The 27,936-nt window shown below is 34.8% G+C and overlaps 5 protein-coding genes and 2 pseudogenes across 5 annotated transcripts; 4 read left to right on the forward strand and 3 right to left on the reverse strand.

Annotated features, from left to right (window-relative positions):
* Nucleotides 1-575: 575 nt before the first annotated feature.
* On the forward strand, nt 576-14,890 carry LOC120142391 (heme-binding-like protein At3g10130, chloroplastic). The gene is made up of 2 exons (XM_039157097.1): nt 576-1,384; nt 14,882-14,890. Exon 1 carries the CDS (start codon nt 737-739, stop codon nt 1,334-1,336), a length of 600 nt encoding a protein of 199 aa, XP_039013028.1. The 5' UTR covers nt 576-736; the 3' UTR covers nt 1,337-1,384; nt 14,882-14,890.
* On the forward strand, nt 4,952-5,380 carry LOC120142392 (bifunctional riboflavin kinase/FMN phosphatase-like). The gene is made up of 2 exons (XM_039157098.1): nt 4,952-5,068; nt 5,169-5,380. The coding sequence occupies exons 1-2, from the start codon at nt 4,976-4,978 to the stop codon at nt 5,316-5,318; spliced, it is 243 nt and encodes an 80-aa protein (XP_039013029.1). The 5' UTR covers nt 4,952-4,975; the 3' UTR covers nt 5,319-5,380.
* LOC120142390 (reticulon-like protein B12) lies at nt 5,739-7,309 on the reverse strand. The gene is made up of 4 exons (XM_039157096.1): nt 7,100-7,309; nt 6,694-6,874; nt 6,195-6,406; nt 5,739-6,078 (listed from the first exon to the last, which is right to left on the reverse strand). The coding sequence occupies exons 1-4, from the start codon at nt 7,164-7,166 to the stop codon at nt 5,909-5,911; spliced, it is 630 nt and encodes a 209-aa protein (XP_039013027.1). The 5' UTR covers nt 7,167-7,309; the 3' UTR covers nt 5,739-5,908.
* Nucleotides 8,249-11,075, reverse strand: LOC120142388 (ataxin-3 homolog). Its single transcript, XM_039157095.1, has 2 exons — nt 10,702-11,075; nt 8,249-8,983 (listed from the first exon to the last, which is right to left on the reverse strand). Exons 1-2 carry the CDS (start codon nt 10,948-10,950, stop codon nt 8,396-8,398), a joined length of 837 nt encoding a protein of 278 aa, XP_039013026.1. The 5' UTR covers nt 10,951-11,075; the 3' UTR covers nt 8,249-8,395.
* LOC120142387 (acetyl-coenzyme A carboxylase carboxyl transferase subunit alpha, chloroplastic-like) lies at nt 14,721-20,063 on the forward strand. The gene is made up of 12 exons (XM_039157093.1): nt 14,721-14,819; nt 15,266-15,621; nt 15,709-15,783; nt 16,343-16,450; nt 16,583-16,743; nt 16,830-16,944; nt 17,029-17,183; nt 17,409-17,460; nt 17,546-17,614; nt 17,954-18,031; nt 18,103-19,243; nt 19,566-20,063. Coding segments are annotated over exons 2-12 (2,283 nt in total). The 5' UTR covers nt 14,721-14,819; nt 15,266-15,294; the 3' UTR covers nt 19,568-20,063.
* Nucleotides 20,064-20,304: 241 nt separating this feature from the next.
* On the reverse strand, nt 20,305-21,239 carry LOC120142389 (annotated as a pseudogene).
* Nucleotides 21,240-22,338: 1,099 nt separating this feature from the next.
* LOC120142354 lies at nt 22,339-27,868 on the forward strand (annotated as a pseudogene).
* Nucleotides 27,869-27,936: the final 68 nt, after the last annotated feature.

Raw genomic sequence — 27,936 nt, forward strand, 5'->3', positions numbered from 1 at the left:
TAAAGTATTATGTGGTGATATTTATTTCAAATTTTTTTAGTTATTGATAAAACACACCTTATAGATATAATTGTTTAAATTTAGATTCTCTAAAAGGAACAATATTATCTATTACCATTAAGAAAATTTAATAAGTTATAAAATCTAACATATTTAATTAATTAATTATAATTTTAATATTTTTATTACTTTAAGACGATTATAATGAAATATCTATTCGATCATTAAATAATGAACCTCAAAGACGATATACTTAAAAATAAAATATCTAAAAAATAATAATTATCTTCCTAACTTTTAGGGATAATTTTAATATTTTTCACCAAAATGTTTAGTATTTTTCAAATTATAGAGATTAATATGTCCCTCATAAAAATAAAGTGATTGAAATGAACTTTTAACATATTTCAAGGACTCTAAGTAAACTTTAACCAACTGGAGAACAAGGGCTGATTCTTCACTGACGCAGAGGTCGTGGATAAATGAAATCCACCAAGTCATCTCCAAATTCGAGCCACAAAACCCTAGTGACATAGGCGTATGGAGTCTTTACTCCTCCCCCAAGCAATGGCATTACGACAAAATAAGCACTCGGTTGAACACTCCAGAAATTAAGACTCAAGGCAAATCCAACACTTCCTTCCCTTGTTTCTGGCTATATAAGTTTCCCCCTTGAATCCTTCAATTCAAGCTCAAATCTTTTTTTTTCCCAAACCCCAACTTGTTTTTCTCCGACATGGGTCTGATTTTCGGCAAGATCACCGTGGAAACCCCAAAATACGAGGTTGTTCAATCCACAGCCGATTACGAAATCCGAAAGTACCCACCTTCAGTGGCGGCACAAGTCACATACGATCCATCACAGTTCAAGGGGAACAAAGACGGCGGCTTTACCTTGTTGGCGAATTACATCGGCGCTTTAGGCAATCCCCAGAATTCGAAACCGGAAAAGATTGCAATGACGGCTCCGGTGATAACTAAATCGTCCGACAGTGAAAAGATTGCCATGACTGCTCCTGTGGTTACGAAGGGCGACGACAATAACACGGTCACCATGCAGTTCCTGTTGCCGGCTACGTACAAGAATGCGGAGGAGGCGCCTAAGCCGTTGGATGAGAGGGTGGTTATAAAGGAGGAAGGTGAGAGGAAATATGCGGTGGTGAAGTTCGCCGGAGTAGCGACGGACAAAGTGGTGGAAGAGAAGGTGGAGAATCTGAAGAAGAGCTTAGAGAGAGATGGATATAAGGTGACTGGTGACCACTTGTTGGCTAGGTATAATCCTCCATGGACCATACCAGCTCTTAGGACTAATGAAGTCATGTTACCAGTCGAGTGAATGTCTGTTTACCTGTTCTTTTTCTTACAATTATAAGCATTTGTCTGTATATCAGACATGAATGGGGAAATCTGATTCCTTAAGCTACAAAAATGGTGTCACCAGAAGATGAGTTTTCTCTTATTCTACCATTTTCCGAGTATTATACATACATGATAAGTGGCTTAATCAGAGAATAACTTGATTACAATAGTGATGCTATTGAACAGTATAAGTGGCAGTATGAGGAATTGTCGAGCATGTAGGACGGGCATGGGACTCGAATTCAATGGATTCTTATCCAACCTGATCGGATTGGATTTTTTTTAAAAATATTTGGGTTCAGGTCAGGTTTGATTCAAGTTTAGAGTAAAAAATACTAGACCTGACCTGAAAAAATAATTTTATCTTATATATTTAGAAATAATTACAATAATACCCCTCTATATATTATTTTTTCAATAATACCCCTCCAAAGATCCTAACTCCATTAGTAGTCAGAATCTGAGAAATGGGGACCTCGGATGTAACGCCAGCAGCTCGAACCGCTCCTTGTAACATTTGAGATTCTCATTTAACATTACTTTAGCAGGTTTGGTTCAGAAACGGTCGCTCCTATAAATGGAGTAGTCAAACCTATACCAGAAGTAAGGAGCAGATCCATCGAGGTCGCAGGAGCAAAATTATTTATCGAAGGCGAGGTATCTATACACATCTCGTCTACGGTCCGCAAACCTAGTCGCTCGACCTCGCCCATGACCAGGTTAACGACCATGCTTAGCACTCATGCTTTGTACTCATTTTGGAAAACCTCAAGTTCACTACAGAAGGATGAGCCTAGGATTAATTTTGACACTTGGAATCACGCACACAACTTAACTCGTAAAAACTTAGTGGCATGACCTTCGTAACTTATTTTATAAAACATTTTAAAACCGTATTTTTAGTTTGGACCCATTCATTGTTTAAAAATCAAAAGCTCTGATATCAAAATGTAAACCCCTAGACTCGGCCTATGCGTTACGACCAGATCTAGTGAATAACAATAAAGTTTTCCAAAACATTTTTCAATAACTTAAAATTATATTTCAAATAAGCATCTTTAAAAATATAGTTGATAATATTAAAATTCAATTCCAAACATTTAAAATGTTAAGGACCGAGTAAAATAAAACATTTCATAATCAGTGTCAAAGCAAATATGACAGTAGTAACAAAAGTAGTATAAATTGTAAAATAAGTACTTTCGAAATATAGGCTAAATGCAACTCAGAAGATAAATACATTACAACAAAAGGTATTGTACGAATGTGTCGATCCTCTAAGTGCCAGGTTTGGGACGCCTATCAAAAGTATATGAAATAGAAAAGTTTAGGGGAGTAGGCTAGGGAACACAGTGTGTTCCAACAATGCAGAAATAAACATATAATTAAGATTTCAAAATCAATTTGACATTAAATTCATGAAACGTCAGTAGAGTTTTCAAAATCAATTCAGTTCCAAATTGTGAAAATGTCAGTAGTGTTTTTTGCTTAAAATACAAAATCTCCCTCCAACCGAACACCATATGCAGTCCCCAGAACTACATCCATAAAGACTTACCCTAGGCCCAAAGGACGTAAGTACCAACCTAAGGGAGCACCAAGATCTATAAGGTCTTACCCTAGTCAAAGCGTAGGTGCCCACCTAAGGGGTGTGCCCTCAGGCCCATAAGGACTTACCCAATGCACATAGCAGAGGTGTCACCCTAAGAGAGTACCTTAGGGTCAATAAGGCCTTACCACTAGGTATATTGGGCCTAGAAGCCCACCCAAGGTTCGTCTTAAATCCATAAAGAATTACCAGCTTGATCGGTATGAACCTATATAAGGAATTATCAGTTTGACCGAAGCTGAACCTATAGAGACTTAATACCAAATCCCATAGTACCTTGAAGAAAAATATTTTTCAGACAATAACCAGTGATAGCAGAAAATCGGAGTTCAAACATATATCAATTCAGTAAAATCAGTAACCAAAGAACAAGAATCAGATAATCATGCTTAAATTTTAGTAAATAAAAAATCAGACTTTGAATCAGATAAATCATACGGAAACAAGTCAAACAAATAGTCACAATACAAATCAGTTAAAACAATTATGTGCACATGGTAGTTCAAACAAATATTTAAAACAGATATATGGCACACAATGAACACACCTCACAAAAAGAAACAATCTGAAATATCTACCGAGCACCAACTTCACTTCGTTTTTAAACTTTACGAGAACCTAATTCATATCAGAACAGGGTTATAATTGGAGGAATAATATGAACTGAATCTTTAACAAGGTTACAAAACTATACGGGTAATCATGGGCTCGCGAAGACGGACCGATCGGGAGAAACCAAGTCGAGCAGACAAACGGTCAGGAGATCCACGAGTACCTTAAATAAACGATAACATAATTCAGTTATTAACCTTAAATTAAATGAACTTAATTAAATTGCTTAAATTATATATGCATATTTGAGTTTGATGGTCAATTTGGAGGCTTTCGAGTTTAAATTTGGTAAAACGAACTTCGAATTCGAACTCAAGATGTCAAAAAACATAAAAAAAATAACTTTTTGGAAAATTTGACTTTTTGTCAAAGTCAACGATCAAAGTCAACGGTCAACAGGAAAGTCAACAATTAGGTCAAAGTCAACGATTAAGTCAAAGTCAACGGGTCAGACCGGTTCGGGTTGAATCAGCTCGGTCCGAGTTGACTAGACAGGTTCAAGTCAGTTCATTTCGATTAGACTATTTCTAGAAGGTTTCCAGGAGCAAAGACGAGCCCCACGCGCACGCGGCGACGCGTGATGACGACGGCGGGTCAGGGGGAGGTTGCTACTACTCCACGATCAACCAAACATCAAATCCAATCAACAACAATGCTCAAAACCAACTAAATCCATCGGAAACAAACGAATAAGGTCGAAATGCTTACCCCATGTCGATGACGGGGAAAAACAACGGCGACAATGTCCTAATGGCTGGGTTTGAGCAGACGACAACGAGGAATTCAGTTGTGGAGGCGGTGAGGCAAGCCGATGAGCGAGGTAACTGGAATCCAAGAATATCCGACGCTTGACCTAGGTTTTCGGCGATTTTCAAACGGCTCCCCATGACTAACGGCAACTGCTAACGACGATTGGCCATGGAGGTTTTGGTCGGGCTAGCAAGACGTGTCGTTTGGGTTGGGCGGTGCACTCTACCGCTGGCCGGAGGTAGATGAAAGGAGACGGTGGACGGAGGTTAAGGGGTTTGGTTCCTCAATCGAGGGGGTTTGAAATAAAACGGATTATCACCCAACCCAAATATAATAAAGAGAAAACATATATTTTATTAAATAAAATGTTAATAGCAGCCTAGCTCAGTGGCTAAGGTATGAGAACCTTTAACTAGGTTCAAGCCCCCTTAGCTACCCAAATCCTTATTTTTTTTTATTTTTCAACTTACTAGAAAAATGAGATAATTCAGGGTTAAGTCTATGAGCTTCCTAGATTTCTGAAACTAGCTCAAAAAGTTTCAGAAACTTGCACTTTAGTTCTTAAAATCAAATAATTTATTTAATAAATTTAAAATTGAGATTGGGGGTGTGACATTGCAACTCTTCATTTACGAAACATAATTTATGCTGCAGGAGCCATGGTTGCTTCATGAATTTAATGAGGATTTTTATGGAGAGGAATTGCGTCTTGTCATAGTTGGCTATATACGACCAGAAGTAATCACTCAAATTAGTTAGCATGCTTTCGCAGTCCCCCCCTTTTTCTTCCCCGGTTGTAATATTGTGCTTTTTGCTAACGAGTTTTGCTTGCTAACAGGTTAATTTCCAATCCCTTGAAAGCCTGATAGCGAAGATTCACGACGACAGAAGAATTGCAGAGAGAGCCCTTGATCTGCCATTGTACTCAAAGCACAAGGATGATCCCTATCTAAATAGTTCTTTGCACAGTGAAAGCAACCATGCATGATCTTTCTGATTTTCAGGTTTCATTCGGACAGAGACTAATTTGTGAAATTAGTATTGCCTTCTTTCATGAAGCATGTCAATCCTTACAAGCACATTGATCATCTGTTAGTCATATGAAAATCTCATTTCCTCACTTGTACTTTTATATATTTCATTTTCATCTAAATCATTTATGTCTTCATGTCGATGAAAAATATAAATATTTTACTCTAAATATTAAACTTAAAAATTAAATTATCCTTTTTACCTATGTGAGCTTATATATGTGTATAAATGTTTAATTTTTAAATGTTATTTATGCACGGGTTAGTTCTCATCTCACCTCTTGGAATGAACTGTTGTTCAGATTATTCTGAATTTATATTGGTTTGGATTTCAGTTTGATTCTTCTCATCTTTCTTGTTTGGAATAACATTTTTACTAAAAACTATATTTCCTATGAACTCGCATGCCGGAAACGAGGGAAACATCATAATACAAAAGGAAATGCATCTCCAATGCTCAAAACAACAAACCTGTGCCTGTCTTTGTCACTCTCAAGCAGAAAGGAAAACAAATCTAAGAGGGAGAAAACCGAAGAAACAGAAGAAATCAGCTTAATTTCTGCCTCTCCAAAATCCATTTCCGAGATCGGTTTACAAACTTGGAATCAATTTTCACATACAACTGCTGCATTTTCCTGCATCCAAGTATGGTATACGGATCGATATAGTCTTCATATCTCTCATAAAGCGTTGGAACTGTGAGAACTACAACAAGGCCTGCTAGAAGCAAAGTGCAGTTACAAAACTAAGACACCAAACCCGTAAATGATGATGATGACGACGACAACGATGAAGATGATAATAACAATAAGAAGCCGGAATTTAGAACTTACTGGTGTAACCCAAAGTAAGGAAATCAGTAAGGGTACCTACAATCGAAATCAACAATAAGTATGCAGCAGCCTTGAAGAACAACCTTGCATCTTTACCCAATGCGATATCTTGAGAAGCTGAGAGAAAATCATTTACATGGGACCGAATGAAAGCTCCAATTTCGTTTACCATTTCTTCTGATAGATACAATTCTGGAAGAGGTGGAGCAGGTCTATTTTATGTCAACAAATAAGTAAAATTCATGTCAACCAGAAGAATTACAAAGCATAATGACATCTTATTCTAATGCTAATCATTATATAAATATCAACATTATGCCTGTGGCTCGTAAAGCCATAATCTGAAGCAATATGCAAACAATTATGTCTATATCAGATATTCCAAGCAGAATATGCTGTTGCTAGATTCTAAACATGGCATTTTTAACAAGGATTTGGTAAAAGGAACTGATGACATGTTATTAATTCCGAGTTTATGTAGCACGGCTGAATCGATTACCGGTGAAGAACGGCGGCGGATTTGGCCCAGAGAAAAAGAGTGACAATGAGAAGGAGGAGAACATTAGAGACAAGTGATAGCAGAGTGTAACCAGATTTCTCAAACACCACCCAAGCTGCTAGAGTCACCAACAGGATCCCCATTGTCATGTTCCCTCGCCTCCACAACATCACATCTGCAACTGTTCAAAGCAAAAAAAAAAAAAAAATAGAACAATCAACAGTTACCCTAATGGCAGTCGATCAAAGAAACACTCTTGATCTTTAAGGAAAGTTAACAGAATTCACAAAAGGGGATCAAAGAAGATCCATTTCACAGTACAAAAAATGGAAATTCAATCAAGTTCAACAGTGGATCAAACTGAATTCTGAAGAAAACCCAGAACTAAGAAAGTGAGGAACTTTACCTAAACCACCGCCAAGGATCTCATGAACAGTTCTCTGCCTGTTAAACAAGCGATCAGATGAACCCATTCACAAGAAAAAGAAAAGAAATAAACCCTTCAATGGAATCAAATATCAGATCGTTTAAACACAAATTTTTGATGACTTGAAGAGGATAAAAAGAATAAATCTACATGTATATCAGAGTAATAGATTTCTTAATGTCCTTTGAAAGGGAAGGTTGGTGGCCACAGGTTCCAGCCTAAAAGTATCATCCTATTCTTGCCTTTTCCAACTTTTCTTCTTTGTTTTTTCCTTTGAAATTCCAAATATTATTTATTAATTAAAGTAGGAGAAATTTTAGAAATTCCCCTCATACCGCTGATTTCATGTGCCTGTTTTCTACTGTTTTACAACCTTAAGATTTAGAGAATTAAGTGGTTAAAATGCTATAGTAATATCTTAAAGACTTACAGTATTCTAGTTCTAATTATAATATCATCTCCCCTAATTTGTAAGATTATCCTCCTCCGTATGACTCTGATTTCAGCTAGTTTATATCATTTTAAAAAGTATTGAAAAATATTTTTTAATTATTTAACATTATTATTAGAAAATAATAATAATAATAATAATAAAGATAAAGATAAAGATAAAGGGATAATTTTACTCAAAAATGGATCTGATAACAGCTAAAAACTATAAATTAAACTTTCAAAAGTTAAAAAAACAAGTATCGTGACAAATTTATTAAAGTAATATTATTTTTTTATTATTTGAATAAATAACACCAAAAATATTAAATATAAGTTATACTTATTTTTGGACACATGATGCCATGCAAAGTAAATGTATATTTTTTTTAATTAAATGAGAAGATACAGACGGTAAGAAACGACTTTCAAAGAAATTATATAAAAGAGAAAAATGTATGTACCACGATATCAATTGAGCACGAACGAAAATATTATATAAACAATGTCTAAATCATTAGTCAACTAATAATTTTCATCCAATAGAGATAATTTTGACAAAAAATTAAAACATCAAAAAGCTAATATGCTCCAAAAATAATAATAAGAGAAAAATAATTATTTGTGCAAATTTTAGGACTAATTTTATTATTATGCCAAAAAAAAAACTAATGTGATCAGCATAACTGAGAGGCCGTATATCTCAGAAACGAAAGTTAAATTCTGACCAGAAAATGTAAAATAAATGTGTATACAGCACAGTGCCAACAACCTCTAGGCAAATATGTTTTGCTCAAATAATCTAAACCTGGCATGAACCATTGTAGATTGCCCGGTAAATATATGTCAAAGAGAGTTTTCTCCATTAGCAGTCTTTTCCTGGCCATCTTTATTTTCATTTTCAGTTTTAGGATTGCCAGCCTCAACACTAGCTGTGGCGGGGAACGAATCCATCAGACTGGCAGCGATTGCAGCCTTCACGTCCTCATCTTCCATATCCGAAAGCATTTGCAAATCGGTATGCTGTTGGGTTGTATTGTTTCTCTGGCGTGGAGACTCTATCGATTTGCATGATTTAGTTATCCTCTCGGCATCCTCATGGTACAGCCACTGCCCGTAACCGTTAAAAGCTTCAGAGGAAGAAATGGGGAATTCTTTCGTGAAGTTTCCCCTCACCGGAAAATTGCTCCACCCAGATCCTTTTAGTGAGTCAAGATAGGCTGAGAGATAAAACCTAGAGAACTGCTCTGGAGCTGTATAAAGGCTGTTGAAATTATACCATTCTCCATTGACTTTTCTGATACAAAACCAATGGTCATTCAGATGACAAATGATTGCATTTTCCAGCTCGGGGTCAATTTGGGCCGACTCAGCAACTGGGCAGTCGAGGGGAATAACTTGCAAATCCCAGACTTCTAAAGCCTTTTGCAGAACCTATGAACAAGAACTTCTCATCAGGACAAAGCTATAAAAGTTACAAGGAAGTCATCTCGAAAATAGATCAGACATTCACATTCGCCTATTTGATCAGCCTGTCCAAATAAACAGGGAAAGAAAAATATTTTCGTTCCTAGTTCTCTGTGTCAAATCACAACCACCCAACATGTAAGAAAATTAAATTGATTAAACTTGTTAGGGGATGCATAAATGGACACAGAAACGTTGCACTTTTACAATGGAAGACACAAGGCTAAATCATTCTAAGTTGCTTCACTTGCTTGTAATACCCTAAACCAAGCAATGTCACCTTCCTAGCCCCTGGTTTGGAAAGGAACCAGCAGAGTTTTTAAATTTTACTAATGATATCCTCAACATATCTATGAACGGCTCCTCCGTCCGGACACTTGATATATTCACATATTAGGAAGCATGTTTACAATTTCACTTTAAAGGTCTATGGAGGTGAATTTTTTGTATCACATCAACTGTATTATTTTTACCTCATTGTTGATATATAAGAAATAACAATGTAAAACCGTAGATTTCAATAACCTACCAAGTAAGATTGAAGAATAACATAAATGGAAATTATCATAAGAGTGATGAATGTCGTATTCTACATTACTTTATTGACAACCACCCAGTCCACTGACCAGATAACAGCAGGATGGTAATAGGCCAGAAATAATTTACATTTTAAGATTCTAGTGTTTCACCATGATGAAACAGAAATGCTTTTCCAATATATTATACTTCTAAGGATGCTTTCTTTTTCCAACGATGAGAATATTGAAGTATTAGATCCTAAATATCTGGCTCCACCTCAGTTGACATGCAAGCACGCAGCCTTCTTTGGGAATTTACAAGTTGCTTTCTGTCATTCTATGTCAAGTGTCAACAACAACACTAAAGGAAAGTGTTTCACGGTCCTAAGCTGGCTTATACTGAAAAGACGGATTCGCGAGGCTAATATTTTGATCAGAAGCTGCACCAATTACACCCACATGATAAATGCAATCTATAATAAGAGAGATGGAAATGCATGAATGTTTTGCCTATACATCAAGATTTTCAAGTGTTCACACATTGCACAACGTGAATTGTACTGACCACATATGTGCGAGTAACGTAAAATTGTCTGATATGGTATGATCGAAAACCTACTGGATCAAAAATATAAATGCAATCAATTAGGCCCGAAATAAATAGATGTAGGTTCAAATGACGGATTCCTAGCTAAACACTTAGTTGTGCAGTGCCATATAATCAGCCACACCTTCCCACTTCATGCTTGTTTATCCAACAGGACCCGAGTAGAAACTTAACATAAAATTAGCTACTTCAGTACGTAAGACACAGAAAGTACCAGTTTCTTAACCTATGGAAATAATAATGAATTTGAATTCAATAAAAGTAAAACCCAATTGCATACCAAGTGTATGTAACTATATCACAATCAAACTGATTGGAGAATTCAAATCATTCATGCATTAATCTAATAACTTCTGTCCTAATTACTGAAACTCCGAATGAACTATTGTTCAACTCTTATTGATTTTATTCGACAAAAAGCTCTTTTTTCAATATTAGGTTAAAAAGGCCCAAAATCGCTAATTATTTTTCTTGTTCGATCTTCCCACGTTATTGAGTGCTGCTAGACCGATTTCGGGAACATAGAGCAACAGAAAAGCATAAAGAGAAAGAAGAAGAACCTGGACGCTAAAATCGCCGCCGAGGGAGACATTGTGAGATTCCTCGGAGAGGAAACCGCCAGATGAGGCGGCGGCGGTTCCTTGGAACATCATCTGGCGCTCCTTGATGTCAAGATCGGAGGCCAACGCCGCTAAATCGAATTCGGAGAAGAAAGGTCCTTGCAACACCTTGTTGATGCAGTGGACGGCGCAAAGATTAGATTCTTGTACCTCATGGTACAAGATCCCTCCGTTGCTCGCTCCCTCCATCCCACCAAAACCAGTCAATTAAACACTGATTCGCTTAATTTATAAAAAAAAAACCTAAAAGCTAATAAAACCCTTTCGACTTCAATGCAAGGGTGAAGAAGATGACGATTAAGACCGAATGTTAGATAACGTTACACTCCTATTATTTAGTTTGCGTCATCGGACTCAAATATAAAATTCTAATATTTGGTCGAGAAAAATATAATTTTTTATTAGTTTATGGTATATGTGTAACGACGAAGCGATTTATGTGATAAAAGAATTATTGTTATTATTTAATGATTAGATTTGAGCATTATAAATATTAGGGATGTGAACCTTTATAATCGAAATATTAAGAGTTTTCTTTGAATGTCTTGTATTTATCCTAAATTAATAAAAGAAAAAAAGATGGTATTATGTTTATAATTCTTTAAGGTAAAAAGATATCAAAGATGTTGTATTTTTTAAAAATAATGTGACATTCATATTATTTTTTTTAATGTGACTATCAAACTTAAAAAATAAATTTAATGTGATTCTTTGACTAATGTTTTTCGTCATTTGACTATTTTGGTACTGACATGACAATTCACGGTGCTGACATGACGATCCATGATACCGATATGACAGTCAATCTGTCATGTTTGAGTTACCAATTTAATATATTTAACATGTTATCTGTCACGTTATCAATCACTATGGACTATCACGTCACACTTCAACACCGTGGATCGCCACGTCAACACCGTGGATCGCTATGTTAACACCGTAACGATCAACGAAGAAATACGTTGGTCAAAGAATCACATTGGACTTATTTTCTGAGTTAGAATATCCTATTTAGGGGGGAAAAGAGAATAATATGATAACCACATTGTTTTTTTAAAGTACAATACAATTACTCGAACTCAATACTTCAATAAAAAATAATATTTCTTTTAATCGTTGAGACGACCCAATAAATACAAAAACAAATATGATTATTGAAATACAAGTTAATTATTTTTGTCATATAATCTAATTCTCAATTAATTTAAATTTATTTAATACATATGCTGATTTTTTAGGATTAGTTAGCTATTTCCTATGATGTTTTGTTGTATCTTTTATACTATAAAAGGAGGTAGCATCTTCTAATCACATAACTTGAATCATTTTCTTTTTAAAATAAATATGTTTTTAGAATATATTTTTTTCAAGTGTTGATACTTGTGTCTTCGATATTATTCTTCAACAAGTTTTCTTCTTAGTTTTCGTGGTGAATTTTCACACTTCATATTACTAAGAATTTATTATTTGAGGGTTGATTAGAGTATTAGATGGAGTTTGTTTGAACAATCACACTCTGATTTTTCACGATTTTAAATATTTTCATAATATTATAAATAAACACTTTAACTAGAATCAACTTACCTCAATGGTTAAAGAAATCGTTGTTGTTCTTAGAAGTCACGGGTTTGAGCACCAGCGGCTGTAACAGGTTAATTGAACATTTATTTTTAAATGGTTGAGAGTATTTAGAACGTATACTACTTGTAATCATCTTATAGCTTAATAAATAAATAAATAAATAAATGTTTTAGAATAATTTAATATAAAATTTATAAATATGTAAAAGTAATTATTTTATTATTTTATTTAGAAATTATTTTTTATTTCCAAATAAAGTAAAAATTATTCTTTAATTTAAGAATGATACAAGTAAGTATTAAGTTTGATATAATAAAATTTCTAAGCTAAATACAAAAATATGTTAAAATTAACATAAATGATTAGCTTAATTTAATGGTTTAGTGTCTTGCATTTTCATGGAAGAAGTTTAGGTTCATTTCATGCTTAGAGCTATAATACTCTCTCTTATTTTATCTCATAGTTGGTGACACATGTTACTATTTAATTGATTAAATAAAATTAATTAAAAATAATGACAGAGAAATAGAAAATTGTTATGGAAAAAAATTTGACATATCACGTCACATCAACATTATCATTAATCATTTTAAAAAATCTAAAAATATTAAAATGAAATAAAAATAATAATATAAATATTAAATATATAATTTATCCTTTTAATATTTAATAAAAATATTTAATTAAAAATATATTTTGTTACGTCATTTTAATAATATATTACGATATACACCTCGTCGTTACACTTAAAAATATTTCTAAACGCATTACTAAACTCGAAACCATAGTTGGTGAGGTTGTGTAAACTAATGAATATAAATTCCAACTGTAAACTACCTACTCTAACCAACACGCTTCCCATTTCCCAACAAATGCCATCCACGTCTCTTCCTTTAATATCGTCTAAACAAATTTAATTCATAAATATTTGTTTTGTTTATCACGATATCTTTTGTCATTTTAAATAAAATATTATATTTGAATTTATTAATTGATTTTAGTAATAAAAATAAGTATTATATTTTTATAAGATTGAATTTAAATAATTATATTTATGGTATGTGTGTTCTAGACTATTTATAAATAAATATAAAAAGAATTTGGCCTGTTTTTTTCTCAATTTCTATAAAATAATATTTGAAAGTATTATGTTTAATAAATTTATCAAAATTTGATTTTGGAAAGTGGAGTCTAATCCTAAAAACATGTTGGCGCAGCGGAGGCGAGCCCGAGGAGGAGGGTCATCGAATCAATCGAGCCCTTGGGCTAGCCCACGTGCGAGTGACAAGACCTAGTCACCCCTTTCCTTGGGTAAAAACGCCTCTCCATCACATAAGAAGTATAGACATATAAGAGAATCAAAATAAGTAAATAAAAACAAAAGTAAATTATAGTTTTCATCGCTTAATTTTATTATCGTTTCTATTTTAGCTACTGAAAATTATTTTTTTTAAATTTAATCATTAATTTTTTTGAATTACTATTGTTTTGACCGCTTCATCATTAAATACTTAACACATTATGACACGACTTACAATACCAAAATGATATCGATTTCTAAAAGTAAGTTTACACCAAAAAAAAGTCATTTTCTTTCCCCTTTCATTTTCTCTTCGTCTATTCAAAATTCAACCAACACTTATCATGATTGGTTACTGCGTCAGTCACCGTCGCTCATAATCAATACAATTAATGAGTTCTGCATTTTTTTTATCAAACTTCTTTACCCTCCAAAATGTAAATCTAGCTTACTTTTAATCGAAAAATACCATAAATTTCACAAATACAAACATTGAATGTTTCAATTTCTTATTCTTTGATCTCCATCCATTGTTAAAGTGAATTCAGACATAAATATATTACTCCCTGACTCAAGAAAGGACTCTCCACCATAAAGAGAAAACGCATATAATATAATAATCCCTTACATATTCAAACTTTTACATACGAGATCTATCAACAGTTTATGAACCAAAGTGGAACATACGAGAGCTTGAAGATAGCTGACACAAATCTCTGGAAAATTAAAACAAGAAACCATACGTATATGCCGAGAAATGTGAACGGTTTAACTTAAGGGCCGATTGGGTAATCAGTGGGAGTATAATTTATAAAAAAAGAGTTAATTAAATATTAATTATCCCAATGTGGTAGCTCAAAAATCTATAAAAGGTTACATATCACCAGCGTTAGAAATATAATGGTGGAGTGTCTTAAAAGAACTCAAAGTTAAATGATTAAATTGCAAACTTTTAAATTTTAGTGATTAAAATAGGAGTGAGAGTAATGTTAATCGATATATTTTGAATTTATCCTAAAAATAATATGCAAATTATTAATAAATCTAACTAGGCGTTTCGATTGACGATCTCCACGAAGCTCCTTCTTTCCTTTCAAATTTAATACTCCCATTTCTCTGCTCCTCAAACTCATTTCTTTCTTTCTCTCTCTCAATATATTCGATTCACTACTCTCTGGTAAATCTCCGACTAAGTTCATCTGTTTTTTTTATCTTAAACTTAATTTGATATTGTCTGATTTGTATATCGTTATTGTTCTTTCTCTCGCTTTTTTTTCCTGAACGATTCTCTGCATGGATGCTGAGAAAATGGAGAGGAAAAATATGAGATTCAAGTTTGTGTTTTTTGATTTTAGAATGTGCTTATTCAGCTGAAACATGTAAGCTAAGTATTCATAAGAATTAATTTGGAGATTTCCTTTTTAGGTAATCAGAGATAGGAAATCAAACTGCTAATTTGTGTAACTTTCTTTCTTAATGATTTATTTTTTCGTTTTTCTTACGTTTCCTAGTTTATCTTACTTAGAAGTAGTGTTCAAATTATTTTAAGAAATCCAGTTTATCTTTTTTTCTTCTAATCATTAGACTGAATTTTGGAGATTTGACTGTTTGGGTTTCGTGTAGAGTTCTGATATATCTAAGCTCGAGGCGTGATGGCGTCTATTACATATTCTCCAGCTGCATTTACTGGAACTTCAGCTTCCGATCTTCTTGGAAGCTCCAGTAATGGCATGAGCGGCATCCCTCTTGAAACCCTAGGGACGCCACGATCTGCCGTGTCAAAAAGGGGTGTAACTGTAGTTGCAAAGCTGAGGAAAGTGAAGAAGCATGAATATCCGTGGCCTGCAGATCCGGATCCAAATGTGAAAGGCGGAGTCCTAAGTCATCTTTCCCATTTCAAGCCTTTGAAAGAAAAGCAAAAGCCTGTTACTTTGGATTTTGAGAAGCCCCTTGTAAATTTCGAGAAGAAGATGATTGATGTAATTCCTTATTTCTAGTGACTTTTGATTTTTCTGATCATAACAATCCCGTGGTTGCTTCAAATTTTATGTTTGTTTCATATGCAGGTGAGGAGGATGGCAAATGAAACTGGATTGGACTTCAGTGATCAGATTATATTATTGGAGAATAAATATCAACAGGTACAATTATTTTGTTTGAGACAATCTGAGAGTACTTTAGTTGTTTCCATGAAGTAATATAATTTCTAGTTATACATTTATATGTTCCTTTGAGTCGATACATATTCAGCCTGTTAATGAGAGTGAAGTTGAGTATGGAATATGTTTTCGCGTGCTCAATTTAATTATGCCAAAACTGAATATTAGGTCAGGAAGTTATATTTAATATTGGCTGATAAAATGTTTCTGATGTTGCAATTTCTATGGCATTTATTTGTTATTTAGAATTTTATTATAGTACTTGATTTTATTTTTGGATTCATTCTCTTATTGCAGACGATTATCAATAGTAGAACATTTATATGCTTGCTTGAAATTCTGTGGTGTTAAACTACAAAATCTATGATTCTTCTTTAAGTCTGCTGTAAGCTTGATACCTTAATAAGGGATGAGCTTAATTCAATGTTTCGGAAAAGGCTTGCACACCATTTAGTGTTGATGTGCTGTCAAAGATATTGATGTTTTGCCATGTTTGTGGTTCCCGGTTAACTCTTATCATCCTTTCTGTTATTTATTTCAGGCCCTGAAGGACTTATACACACATCTAACCCCTATACAACGTGTGAACATTGCCCGGCACCCTAACAGACCTACATTCCTTGATCATGTATTTAGCATCACTGATAAGGTTTGGTGGTTGCATAACCTTTAACTCGGATATTAAATTCTTCATATTCTTGTCAACATTATCTTTAACATCCAGTGTGTGGAGGGTGAAGAATTGTTCTAATAAATGTTTTGTACATTTTCCTATGTCTAGTTTGTGGAGCTTCATGGAGATCGATCGGGGTATGACGATCCAGCTATTGTTACTGGTATAGGAACCATAGATGGTAGGCGATACATGTTTATTGGTCAACAAAAGGGTAGAAACACTAAAGAGAATATTCAGCGTAACTTTGGAATGCCAACTCCCCATGGGTAAGTATATGAAACTTGCATGTTGAATTTTACCTTTCAAAGAGAGAATCTGTCACTCTTAACTGATATTTAGGAAATGCTTACAGTTACAGGAAGGCTCTGCGCATGATGTATTATGCAGATCATCATGGTTTTCCTATAGTTACTTTTATTGACACTCCTGGGGCGTATGCTGACCTTAAATCTGAGGAGCTGGGTCAAGTATGGGGACTATTGTATTATGAAGCATACCAGATCTACTTTTAATGTTAGCACAACTGATTTTTATGCGTTACATTCATGTAGGGTGAAGCTATTGCCCACAATTTGAGGACCATGTTTGGTCTGAAGGTCCCGATTGTTTCTATTGTTATCGGGGAAGGTGGCTCTGGCGGTGCCTTGGCCATTGGCTGTGCTAATAAATTGTTGATGTTGGAAAATGCAGTCTTTTATGTTGCCAGGTATTGAGATGTCCTATATTGTTTTTATTGAATGTCATTTAAGCCTGTACCACCTGCCTTTTTGAACCCACACAATATATGAAATTGCAATTGGTTAAAACCTTATTTTTCCTTGTTGTACCTGGTAAGATTGTATATTATTCCTTGTAAATGTTGATCTTTTTTAGATGACATTTCTAATTGTGCTGAAATTTCATTTCTTTCCTATTTCTTTAAATGGTATAGTCCAGAAGCCTGTGCTGCAATTTTGTGGAAGACTGCCAAAGCTTCTCCAAAGGTTCGAAATAAATTATTGGTTTTAGGCTTAGTTTTTAGTAATTTTTATTTTCTTATTAGTATTTAAGGTTTTCATCTATACGCAGGCAGCTGAGAAGCTGAGGATTACTGCTCCAGAGTTGTGCAGGCTGGAAATTTGTGATGGGATTATTCCGGTGATTAACATTGTTTCTCCAATGTCTTAAGTGAATTAGTTTTTCTACGTGTGCCTTTTTCTTTTCCTTCTTTTTTACTGTTTTTGTTTCTCTGTTTCTAGCTACGAAAATATGATAAACCTACTACAAGCAATTTCTTGTAGCAAAGCTGACTGTTATGGGAACCATTTTGCTACTTTTATTAGCATACCTTCTATCTGATGTTTGACAAAAATGCTGTATTTGGTTTTCAAAGTATATGCATTTCAACAGCATTAATGGTTGAGTTTCTCCCGATTGTTGTTTCCTTTGGAAGTTCATGTTAATTAACATGACATCTGACACTTTTACGTTTGATAGGAGCCACTGGGTGGTGCCCATGCAAATCCAGCTTGGACTTCACAACAAATAAAAGCCACAATTAACGAGTCGATGGATGTAAGTTCCACTAGCAGTAGTTATCTATCGAGAATTGTATTATAATATATTAACAAAATCTTATTCTGCAGGAGCTCACTGCAATGAACACTGAAGAGCTACTACACCATCGCAATCATAAATTCAGGAAACTGGGTGGCTTCCAAGAAAATGCACAGTTAGATCCCAAGAAGAAGGTCAATATGAAAAAGAAGGAAGACACTGTTCGTAGAACCTCAAATGTAGAGTTGGAAGGTGAGGTTGAAAAACTGAAACAGCAAATCTTGAAAGCCAAGGAATCATCCAGCAAGCCTCCTGAGATGGCTCTAAAGGACATGATAGAAAAATTAAAAATTGAGGTTGATCATGAATATTCTGAGGCCATCAAAGCCATGGGCTTGAAGGACAGGCTTGAGATGTTGAAAGAAGAAGTTTCAAAAGTTAATTCCAGGGACCAACTCACCGATCCTGTTATAAGGAATAAGATTGAGAAGCTTAAAGATGAATTCGGCCAGAATCTATCAGCAGCTCCAAATTATTCAATCCTCAAATATAAGCTTGACATGTTGAAGGAGTTTTCGAAAGCCAAGAGTCTCTCGGATGCAGCTACACTGAAGCAGGAAGTTAATAAGAAATTTAATGAAGTCATGAGTCGGCCTGATATAAATGAGAAGCTTGAAGCAATAAAGGCTGAGGTTCAAAATTCCGGTTCAGCCAGCTTTGCGGATTTAGATCAAGGGCTGAAGGACAAAGTTATTAATATGAAGAAAGAGATAGAATCGGAAATGATAAGTGCTCTCAAGTCCTTTGGTTTGGATGTTGTTGTTGTAAAGTCTAATGCAAAACTCCTTAGTGAGAGAGCTTCACTTTCAATCTTCAAAAGTAAGGTGGATAATTTGAATGAAGAAATTAGCAAGAAAATTGAAAATGTTGCCAGTTCATTTGAGTTGAAGAATATGATTGAGTTGTTGAAGCTGGAAATAGCAAGGGCAGGAAGGAAACCTGATACTGAGTCGAAAAGTAAGATTGAGGCTCTACAAAAACATATTAAGCAAAACCTTTCTGAAGCTATCATCTCTTCAGAATTGAAAGAGAAGCATGAAGAGTTGAAGGCAAAGATTTCAGAAATGGTACAGTCTTCTGCTGGAACTGATGGAAATTTGCCAAAGGAAACTAAGCATGAGGAACCTGGAGTAGAAATCAATTTGGATTCAAACCACAGCTTTGCTCAGTGTGTGTAGCTCCTTGCATTATACGTTATCTGGTTCTTTTATTTTTGCTTTTAGTTTCTGATGAATAATTGAGATTCCTGACATTATTTATTTAGATGCTTAAGGATATATACGATCTAGAACAAGGTTTAGAATAGTTATAGTTTATGCTCAAATGGAATTTATTTATTTATTGTTTGTCCATAATGCGTTTTAGTATTATAGTATATATTAAAAAGGTCTAAATTCACAAATGAACTACTTTTTATGAAAGAGTGGCTAGTTTAAACTCTTAATAGCTTTGCTAATTTATTTGATCAGTACTATTGACTTGTATTCAACAGGATCTTCTTTCGGTCAGAATGTTACTGAGGGAGATGGTATAGAAAGAGATGGTGTTTGAAGTCTGCTTGAAGAACTAAAATTGTATCGGAGGAATTATTCAAACTCAAGCCTTCAAAGAGCTACCAAATCCTCCGTTGCACCTGCCAGAGGACACAAGGTTTTGCATCTATGAGAACACTGACTGGTTATCGCATATTGCTCAATCTTTCACTTTTTTTCTCCTAAGCTGAATTTCACCATTTTGAATTAGGGATGCTAAAAGAATTTCCCTTTGGATGTTGCTTTTATCTGATTTATTGGTAGACTGTGTTTTCTCTTTACTCATGGACAAAGAACACTGTATAGGTTGTGTGATCTCTAGGGGAGACCAAATAACCAGTGGCATGCAGGAATAACCCCCAATTTTCTTTACAAAAGACTTTTCTGCCAAGTTTGTGGCCGAATCATGTTTATGTGTTAGTCTACGGCAATGCAAACGGTGTTTTAATTTTTGGTTCCCCTTTGTCTGAAATGTATCGTGTAGTTCGTAAATTGTTGTCTTGTTGAATCATCTGCACTACCTTTGGCATACATTATCTAGTTTAATGCAGATAGCATGTTGACACTCTTTCAAGCGGTTAAAGCATATTTCTTCGTGTGGTGAGAACGAGTAAACGACCTACATTTTACTTGTAAATTTTGCATTCAATTACAACCCAGAACATAGCTTTTGTTTATGGTTTGAGCCAAGAACAGATTAAAACATAAAAGGAAGTCAATTTTCATTAATCAAACCATTCAAAAGCTACAATTTGATCACTGAATCAATCGAAAGACACTCTTATTCTTCTTCTCTATCTTGTGATTACAACAAATCTCTCAATACATAAACGGAATCACAGCTTTTCTCTTCTTGGGAAACTCATCCTTAAACTTCTCTAAATACCAATGGCGGGTAGCACGAGCTCTAGGCATCAAGTTAGCACAGGTATAGAGAAAGAACCCAAAAACCCACCCAAGACCAAGTCATAACCGCCCACCCAAACCACTCCAAAATCTCCCCAAAATAGTTCGGGCAACTCACCAACTCAAACAACCCTCCACTCGGAACCTTATATCCACCGCCGCCCTGCTTTTTCAGCCCCACCAGCACTTCATCAGCCCAAATATTCACCTTCATCCCAACCCCAAATATCAGCAACCCACCGAGAAACTTCCACCAAAAAAAGCCCATCACTCTCGTAGTCGTCCTTGTAATGAGAAACCCACCTGGCTTGCAGATAAGCATCCAACAGATTGAACCCAAAAGCCGTGAGAGCTATACTCACCGGAAAAACCTTACCGTTTCCGTTCCTCGAGAGCCGAAGAGGGTAGAGCACGGTGCGATTGAAGTAGTGAAGGAGAAACGGGGAGATGAGAACGAATGATTTGGGGTTGGAAAAATGTTGGCCGAAGGGGAAGAGCAAGAGAGTGAGCCAGAGGGTGGGGCTTTCCATGAAGAACCAAGCCAAAGGAGGAGAAATGGTGGGACCCCAACCGGGGCGATTGTGCTTGCCGTAAGGGGCCTGGAGGAAGTAAAGGCTGATCCATGTGGGTGGGACGATCAGGTAGAGGCTGAGGAGGCTGTAGTTAAAAAGAGTCCGATCGGATTCCATTTTTTTTTTTGGTTTTTGTTTGACGAGAGAGAAGGATCTGGATCCAAGGTGAAGTTGGCAAAGAGAACATCTAATTGAATTTCTAGTTTAAAAGTGGTGGTACCACTTCAATTACCTCAGCTGCCTTCCTAATCCTACACACCTATTGGTCTGCTACGATTAAATATTCTTTCGGATTTAACCTTAATTAATTATTAGGTTTGATTGCTAAACTAACATGACATATTTCATGTGACTAAATACAAAAATAAATTTATTATTAAATAAAAAATTAAAATTTATTCTATTTTAGCTCCTCCTCTCTAATTATCCAACTCTCTTACCTTTTTTACATTTAAACGTTAGAATTCATTTATAACCTAAATGGTAAAAAAAAATAGGGCAAGTAAACAAATGATCTCGATTAGATAGTGTTGTTTTGTTGAGTGCTTCGAGTATTAGAAGTTACAAATAGTCCATGATCATACGATGTTGTTTTGTCGAGTCCCTCAACTGTTAAAAGTTATAAAATGGTCACCCTGACTATTTATTATGATTCAAACTCGTCCCTTTTCAGTTAAAAATAACAACAATCTGAGCTGGATGTTAATATAATATATGAGATATAATAGTCGTTGTGAGATTATTGGATCAAACTTTATCATATCTCAAAGAATAGATTAACATCTAGCTTAGACTGTCATCAAATGTTTAACGAAAAAGGACTATTTTGAAGCATAATAAATAGTCAGATGATTATTTTGTAACTTTTAATAGTTAGGGGACTCAACAAAACACTATCATATAGATAGATGATCATTTTATAACTTTTAATAATTGAAAACTTAATAAAGAAACATTATATATCAGGACTTGCTCTTCATGGATTCTTCCAAAATGGAATCTTGACATTTTGCTCTTCTCCTGCGTGCATCTTTCTCTCTCGCCTCTCATGAGATCCATTTTTTAAATTTGCTGTTAAAGTTAGTCTTCGCTGTTATGAAGTTAGTTAGAAGTGGTTAGGATGGTTGTTTGCTAGGAGAGAGTAGCCATTGTGTTTGTGTTTAGTATGATGTGATTAGAGAACTTGTTTGCTCAAGAATATGTATCTTGTATATGTTTTCATTTTATTTACCTTTTGGTATAGGTTATAAGTTTATGGTGCTTGGTAGATACTGAATGTTTGCTAGTATGGACTTGAATGATTCCCCATTACCTGAAGATGATGAAGACGCATATGATAGACATGTAGAACATTACTCCGCACCGGAAGAACATGTAGAATCTGCAGTTGAAATTTTGCGGAGGGTACGTCTTGAATTTTCTCTTTTTTGATGTCTACCAAAGTTTGGTAATGATTCATGCATTTTTTTAAATATTTTTTCACTCTTGGTTATAATGATTTAGGCAATTCCTGAATATTTTTTTCTGGGCATTGATGGATAGGTGATATTGTGTTGTAGATAAGAGAAATGGTTGTCTTCATGTGCATATGATATGTTGAAGTTTTTTGTGCTAATGTAGTTGACGTTCTGAGTAATGGAGACTTATCGGCATGATGGATGACTGATAAGAGGCATTGTGGCTTCTTGTGCAAGGAAATTGTTTAGATCTTTTATTTAGCATAGTTACAAACAATTGTTTCTTTTATTTATGAAAAATCAATGTGTTCATATTATTTAACATGCACATATGTTCCTTTTTATTTTTTTGTATCTCACTCTTCTCCCATATGTTTCCTGAGTTGAGCACATCGCTGCATTGAATTTTTCACTCTGTAATAATTATTTTTGTGCACCGTTGTTCATTGTGCATGGTAATGGAATTTGCTTCTACTAGGAACGCGAGGAAAGACGGAAGAAGTTGAAAAAAGACCAACCAAGTGACCAGCCAGTACATGTCTCTCAGCCTCAAATACTTGATCACTTCTATCAGAATAGGAATCCAAAGTTTTATGATAAAAGTGGGATCCCTCCTGGTAAGATCCTTGACATTGCACAATAATTTCTCTATTTTTTTTGGTCATTCTCAATGTCGATAACATTGCTTTTCCATAACTTCCATTGCCCAAATACTGTGGTGTTTTTTTACGTAGTGTTTATTCATCTGTATCTTTTTTAATTAAAATAAAAATAATTGCTGTTAATAATGGTTTTATGTGTCAACAAATTAATGAAATGGTATCTACAACGTCAACGGTCAATATAACTGTATGAATGATTGTTTCAGTCTTTCAGATACAATAAAAACTAAAAACACAGATTTCAATTTTTACTTGTTTCATTTGCTCAAGATGACCATCTGAACTTATTTGAAATTTCAAATTCATGTTGTTGCTCAAGTTATTGGCTTGTTTTTCCAAACGATTTGCAGGTTGGTTGGGTTGCCCTTCGGTTGGTCAGGAAATAGGCTGCATCATTCCTTCTAAAACTCCACTTGGTGAATCCTATAATGACTGTGTTCCGCCTGGCAAAAGATACTCTTTTAAACAAGTGATTCATCAGCAAAGAGTTTTCGGAAGAAAGGTTGCATTTCTTTTCTCATTTCAGTGTTAATACCTTGTTGGTTTTCCCATTTAATGCAATGCAGATCTCCTCTATCATTGTCTCGACATGTAAACAGCATGTCAAAATCCTTATGGAATATTCTAGAAACCCTCAAATTAGGGGTGTAAACGAGCCGAGTCGAGCTCGAGTATTGCTGAGCTCGACTCGACTTGAAAACTTTGAAATGGAGCTCGACTCGACTCGAAAACTCGCGAGCTTAAAAATTTTCAAGCTCGACTCGAACTCGAAATCCTGAACTGAAGCTCGTGAGCAGCTCGAAAAGGCTCGAAATGAAAAAAAAAATTCTAAAACTTAACTCGATTGAAGCCTCAAACTCAAACTCGAATATGAACCTTAAATACATGAAATCTTACTGTATTTTTTTTTTAAAAAAATTCAATACATAAATATTAATATTATTATTAATTTATTTTTTTAAATAAAATCTTAATATATTATATTTTCGAGCTGCTCACGAGCTTTTCGAGTCGAATATCGAGTAGCTCGTTTCAGCTCGTTAAGAACTCGAGTCGAGTCCATTCGATCCGAGTATTTATCGAGCCTTGATCGAGTCGATCTCGAATAGCTCAAATATGCTCGGTCATGTTAAGTGTTAACGATATATAGAATTAAAAAATGCATTTAGGGACTAATTATACATTAATGGCAATGGACATGGTTATAGCATTCGAGATTTTGTGAAAGTATTTGTTCTAAGGGCTTGAACCAGTGCATTTTTGCTTGCAGAAAAACATGTTAGATATCAGTTTTTGATATATTAGACTTGTGGAGTAAGATTTTAAATTGGATAATAAGTTTGACGTTACATGTGATGTTCTGGTTTCAGCTTGGTTTGGTCGTTGATTTGACGAACACATCTCGTTACCATCAAACTACAGACCTGAAGAAAGAAGGCATTAAGCATGTAAAAGTGAGTAGATTGTTATTATAGTTTAATGCTATTCTTGTTGTTTGCAGTTTTGGTTTTAATATTTTCGGTATTTGTTGTAGGTTCAATGCAGGGGCAGAGACGCTGTACCTGATAACTTGTCTGTAAAAACTTTTGTTTATGAGGTAGATTTCCATTATAATTGTCTACCGTTTCCAGAATCTACTAGAATATCTGCCTATATATCTTCTTGAAATGTGATTCCTTTAATAGATTCAGTCTCAACTCCCATGCCGCTTTTATCACATAATGACCAAAGTTTTGGCTGGTCTTATATGTTCCCTTATCATCATGGCAATGCAAACATAGTACTATCTTGTACTCTCCAACATAAATTCGACCTTATGTCGTAATGGATACTGTCTCCATACTTTGTTTCGTTCATCTAATTCTGATACATTTGCTGATCTACAGAAGCATGCTAATTACTGAACTCGTGACTTTATTGTTCTTAATTTATTGCAATCATTTATGTAATTCGTTTATCAGGTGTCACAATTCCTACTACGTCAGAAATCAAAGAAATATATTCTTGTCCATTGCACACACTGGCATAATCGGACCGGATACATGATTGTTCACTAGTCACAATCAATGTCTGTTTCTCAGATCAGATACTGTTATATTTTATCTTCTTCAATATCATTTTGATATTCTTATTGGAGTAATATTTTCATTTTGCTTTTTGTTCAGCCAAAAAAAATATTTTCTGAGGCACGTCCTCCTGGAATTTACAAACCTGTATATTGATGTGTGTATGCATTTTATCATGAAAAGAGGCCTGAAATGGTTGTCTGCCCTCCAACTCCGGAGTGGAAGAGGTCTTCTGATCTTGATCTCAATGGTGAAGCAGTTCCAGATGATGATGGTGATGACGATGATGGTGAAAGTCCAACTGCATTACCTGTACGGAGTACCTTGCAGTATTATTAATTTCTCATCTTTATTGTGTGTTATTAATTGTAATACTGGGAATAAAAATGGAATATGGTATTAACAAAAGCTTTTTAAATTTTAATGACCATTACTTCTCTTGCATATTGATAAGGTAAGATTTTAACTTTTTAGCAGACAACCTCAGCCTGCCTTTCCATCTTCATCGTGTAAATCGTATAAGTTATCCTGTTGTGTTATAAAAATCTTACTCATTGTATCAAGTTAAGCTTTAGTGTTAAGGTAGTGTAATTGGTACCAAGACAAACTTGACTACGCTAGTTTCATAGTGATGTTTCAGTTTTGCTCAAACTTCTGAAATTTCTGTATAGATTTCACCCTCGATAAGCAATTTTTAATGCGGGAGAATCATGAAACAGATGTAGCGTTGACAAATGATGACATTTTGGGAGATGAAATACCTCAAGACCAGTTGATATCACTTCGACTATTCTGCTGCCATACACTGAAGTTAAATGTTGGGGTATGAATTTGAAAGTCATTTTTTTTCCTTCGATGTTTTAACTACTTATTTCCGTCGTCTAGACTATGGGACTTGGAGAAAGTTCTCATCAAATTTGTGACATTATGGCATAGTTTTCTTTATCCATATTTTATTTCTTAAGTGCTTCTTTCCTTTATCTGTGATAATTCTGTAGAGGACAATCAAGTGACCAGAGGGCTTTAAACATGTGGGAGTGACACTTAACCATGTGGTAACCACATGTTAACTAATGATTTCTATCAATGAAGAGGTCTTTTTGCCAAAAAAAATGTAACGTTAGAATCGAAATACTCCAAAAAAGAATACGAGGTAAAATGATCGTTTTGATAAATGTTGGGATTATTTTTTCCAGTAGGAAATTCAAAGCTTTCACTCACATATTCAGTATTCATTTCATATAGATTACCTCTTTCTTTTCAGTACGTATAAAATATGTTTTCAAGAAACTGGACCAACCCTGTTTCCGGAACAGATTCAGGATGATCAAATGGCCAACAAAAGCAAAAAAGAAAAAGGGTTAAGCCGTGACAGCACCTCAAAAGCAACGCTGATATCGAAGTGCTTGTCTCCTTTGCGTTTTCCTTGTTACTTACTGCTATTCTTTTCTTTATTTTTTGACCAAACCCTGCAAAAATGAAAACTCCTTTCATATTAGTTGCGTTCAAATTCTTCTACGCACCTAACGTTCTTTTTTTTTTAACACTAATTAAAAACAAACACCGGCGTATGCTTTTGTATTTGATGGTGAGTTTTGGGTTCAATAGTGTGAAGAATTGAAGATACACAACAAATCTTAGTTTATGCATTCAAACATGACAAGTGCATGGTTCATGCACGTATTACTAACCTCTGTTGAAAAGTGGACTTAGGTGAGCCAAAGACATAATGCTAAGTTTATCCCCTAATATTTACTTAAATGATCAATTTAACCCTTATTCCATTTTTAAGCATTTTAAGCTACAACATTTTAATTTTTGGTTAAAATGTCTATCGCTGGATGAAATCCATTAATTGACTACTGGTTAAGACATGTTATTGACATGTTAACGTGTCATGTAACACCCCGGATCCTGGATTAGTAGTTTCTGGTAGCCCGATTGGGCCTTAAGAGTAAGCTATGAGACCTATTTAAAATGTTTGGGGTTAGATTGGGCTTCCCATGAGTTGGGCTAGATTGGGCTTCCCATGAGTTGGGCTTGAGCCCAACTAGACTTAAGAAGGGTATTCTTAGACTTTGACCAAGACTGGAGGGACAAAAATAGTAGTTTACCCCTAAAGTTTTCTAAAGGCTAATTGGTTTTAACCAGAGTGATGTAATTTGCTTACCCACTCTCTCTTTTCCCTTTATTTCCAGCTCTTCTTATCCCCTACTCCATATTCTCCATTCTCATAGCTCATTCTCTTCCAACATTTGTGTAAAGTTGGAGACTTTTAGATTTCCAATCACATTTTTAGAATTTCTAAGGTAAGAAATGAAATCTCAACCTTCCAAGCTTTCATCCCAGCTTCCTATTATGAGTTTTTGCCATGAGAATGCCTAAGTGGTGATTTAAGGTGGGTTTTGGGTTTCCTTAGTGATCACAATCCATTTTTAGAGGTTTGAAATCATATTCTTAATATTTTTTAGTCTCTAGATGAGTTAATAACTCATCTACCTTGACCTTGATTAGTGAAAGAAGTGAGAAAAAGCTCTAAGGTTAAAGGAAATGAGAAATTGCACCTAGCTAGAGAGTCTTGTGTTGAAAAGCATAAATGAGCTTTCATGGTAGATTCAAGTAATTGGTGTTTTTAGCACGTTTAAAGACCTATTATGATCCTTTATTT

The sequence above is a fragment of the Hibiscus syriacus genome, unplaced genomic scaffold (assembly GCF_006381635.1).
Source record: "Hibiscus syriacus cultivar Baekdansim isolate YM2019G1 unplaced genomic scaffold, ASM638163v2 tig00110828_pilon, whole genome shotgun sequence".
NCBI classification, from domain to species: Eukaryota; Viridiplantae; Streptophyta; class Magnoliopsida; order Malvales; family Malvaceae; genus Hibiscus; species Hibiscus syriacus.

Excerpts from the sequence above, each read along its gene's own strand:
- LOC120142391 (XM_039157097.1), top strand. The coding sequence starts at position 737 with ATGGGTCTGATTTTCGGCAAGATCACCGTGGAAACCCCAAAATACGAG.
- LOC120142392 (XM_039157098.1), top strand. The coding sequence starts at position 4,976 with ATGCTGCAGGAGCCATGGTTGCTTCATGAATTTAATGAGGATTTTTAT. Across the intron at positions 5,069-5,168 it reads TTGGCTATATACGACCAGAA|GTTAATTTCCAATCCCTTGA; the intron begins GTAATCACTCAA and ends GCTTGCTAACAG.
- LOC120142390 (XM_039157096.1), bottom strand. The coding sequence starts at position 7,166 with ATGGGTTCATCTGATCGCTTGTTTAACAGGCAGAGAACTGTTCATGAG. Across the intron at positions 6,407-6,693 it reads TCCGCCGCCGTTCTTCACCG|ACCTGCTCCACCTCTTCCAG; the intron begins GTAATCGATTCA and ends GACATAAAATAG. Across the intron at positions 6,079-6,194 it reads CCTTACTTTGGGTTACACCA|GCCTTGTTGTAGTTCTCACA; the intron begins GTAAGTTCTAAA and ends TGCTTCTAGCAG.
- LOC120142388 (XM_039157095.1), bottom strand. The coding sequence starts at position 10,950 with ATGGAGGGAGCGAGCAACGGAGGGATCTTGTACCATGAGGTACAAGAA. Across the intron at positions 8,984-10,701 it reads GCGGCGATTTTAGCGTCCAG|GTTCTGCAAAAGGCTTTAGA; the intron begins GTTCTTCTTCTT and ends TCTTGTTCATAG.
- LOC120142387 (XM_039157093.1), top strand. The coding sequence starts at position 15,295 with ATGGCGTCTATTACATATTCTCCAGCTGCATTTACTGGAACTTCAGCT. Across the intron at positions 16,744-16,829 it reads GGAATGCCAACTCCCCATGG|TTACAGGAAGGCTCTGCGCA; the intron begins GTAAGTATATGA and ends AAATGCTTACAG. Across the intron at positions 16,945-17,028 it reads AATCTGAGGAGCTGGGTCAA|GGTGAAGCTATTGCCCACAA; the intron begins GTATGGGGACTA and ends ACATTCATGTAG.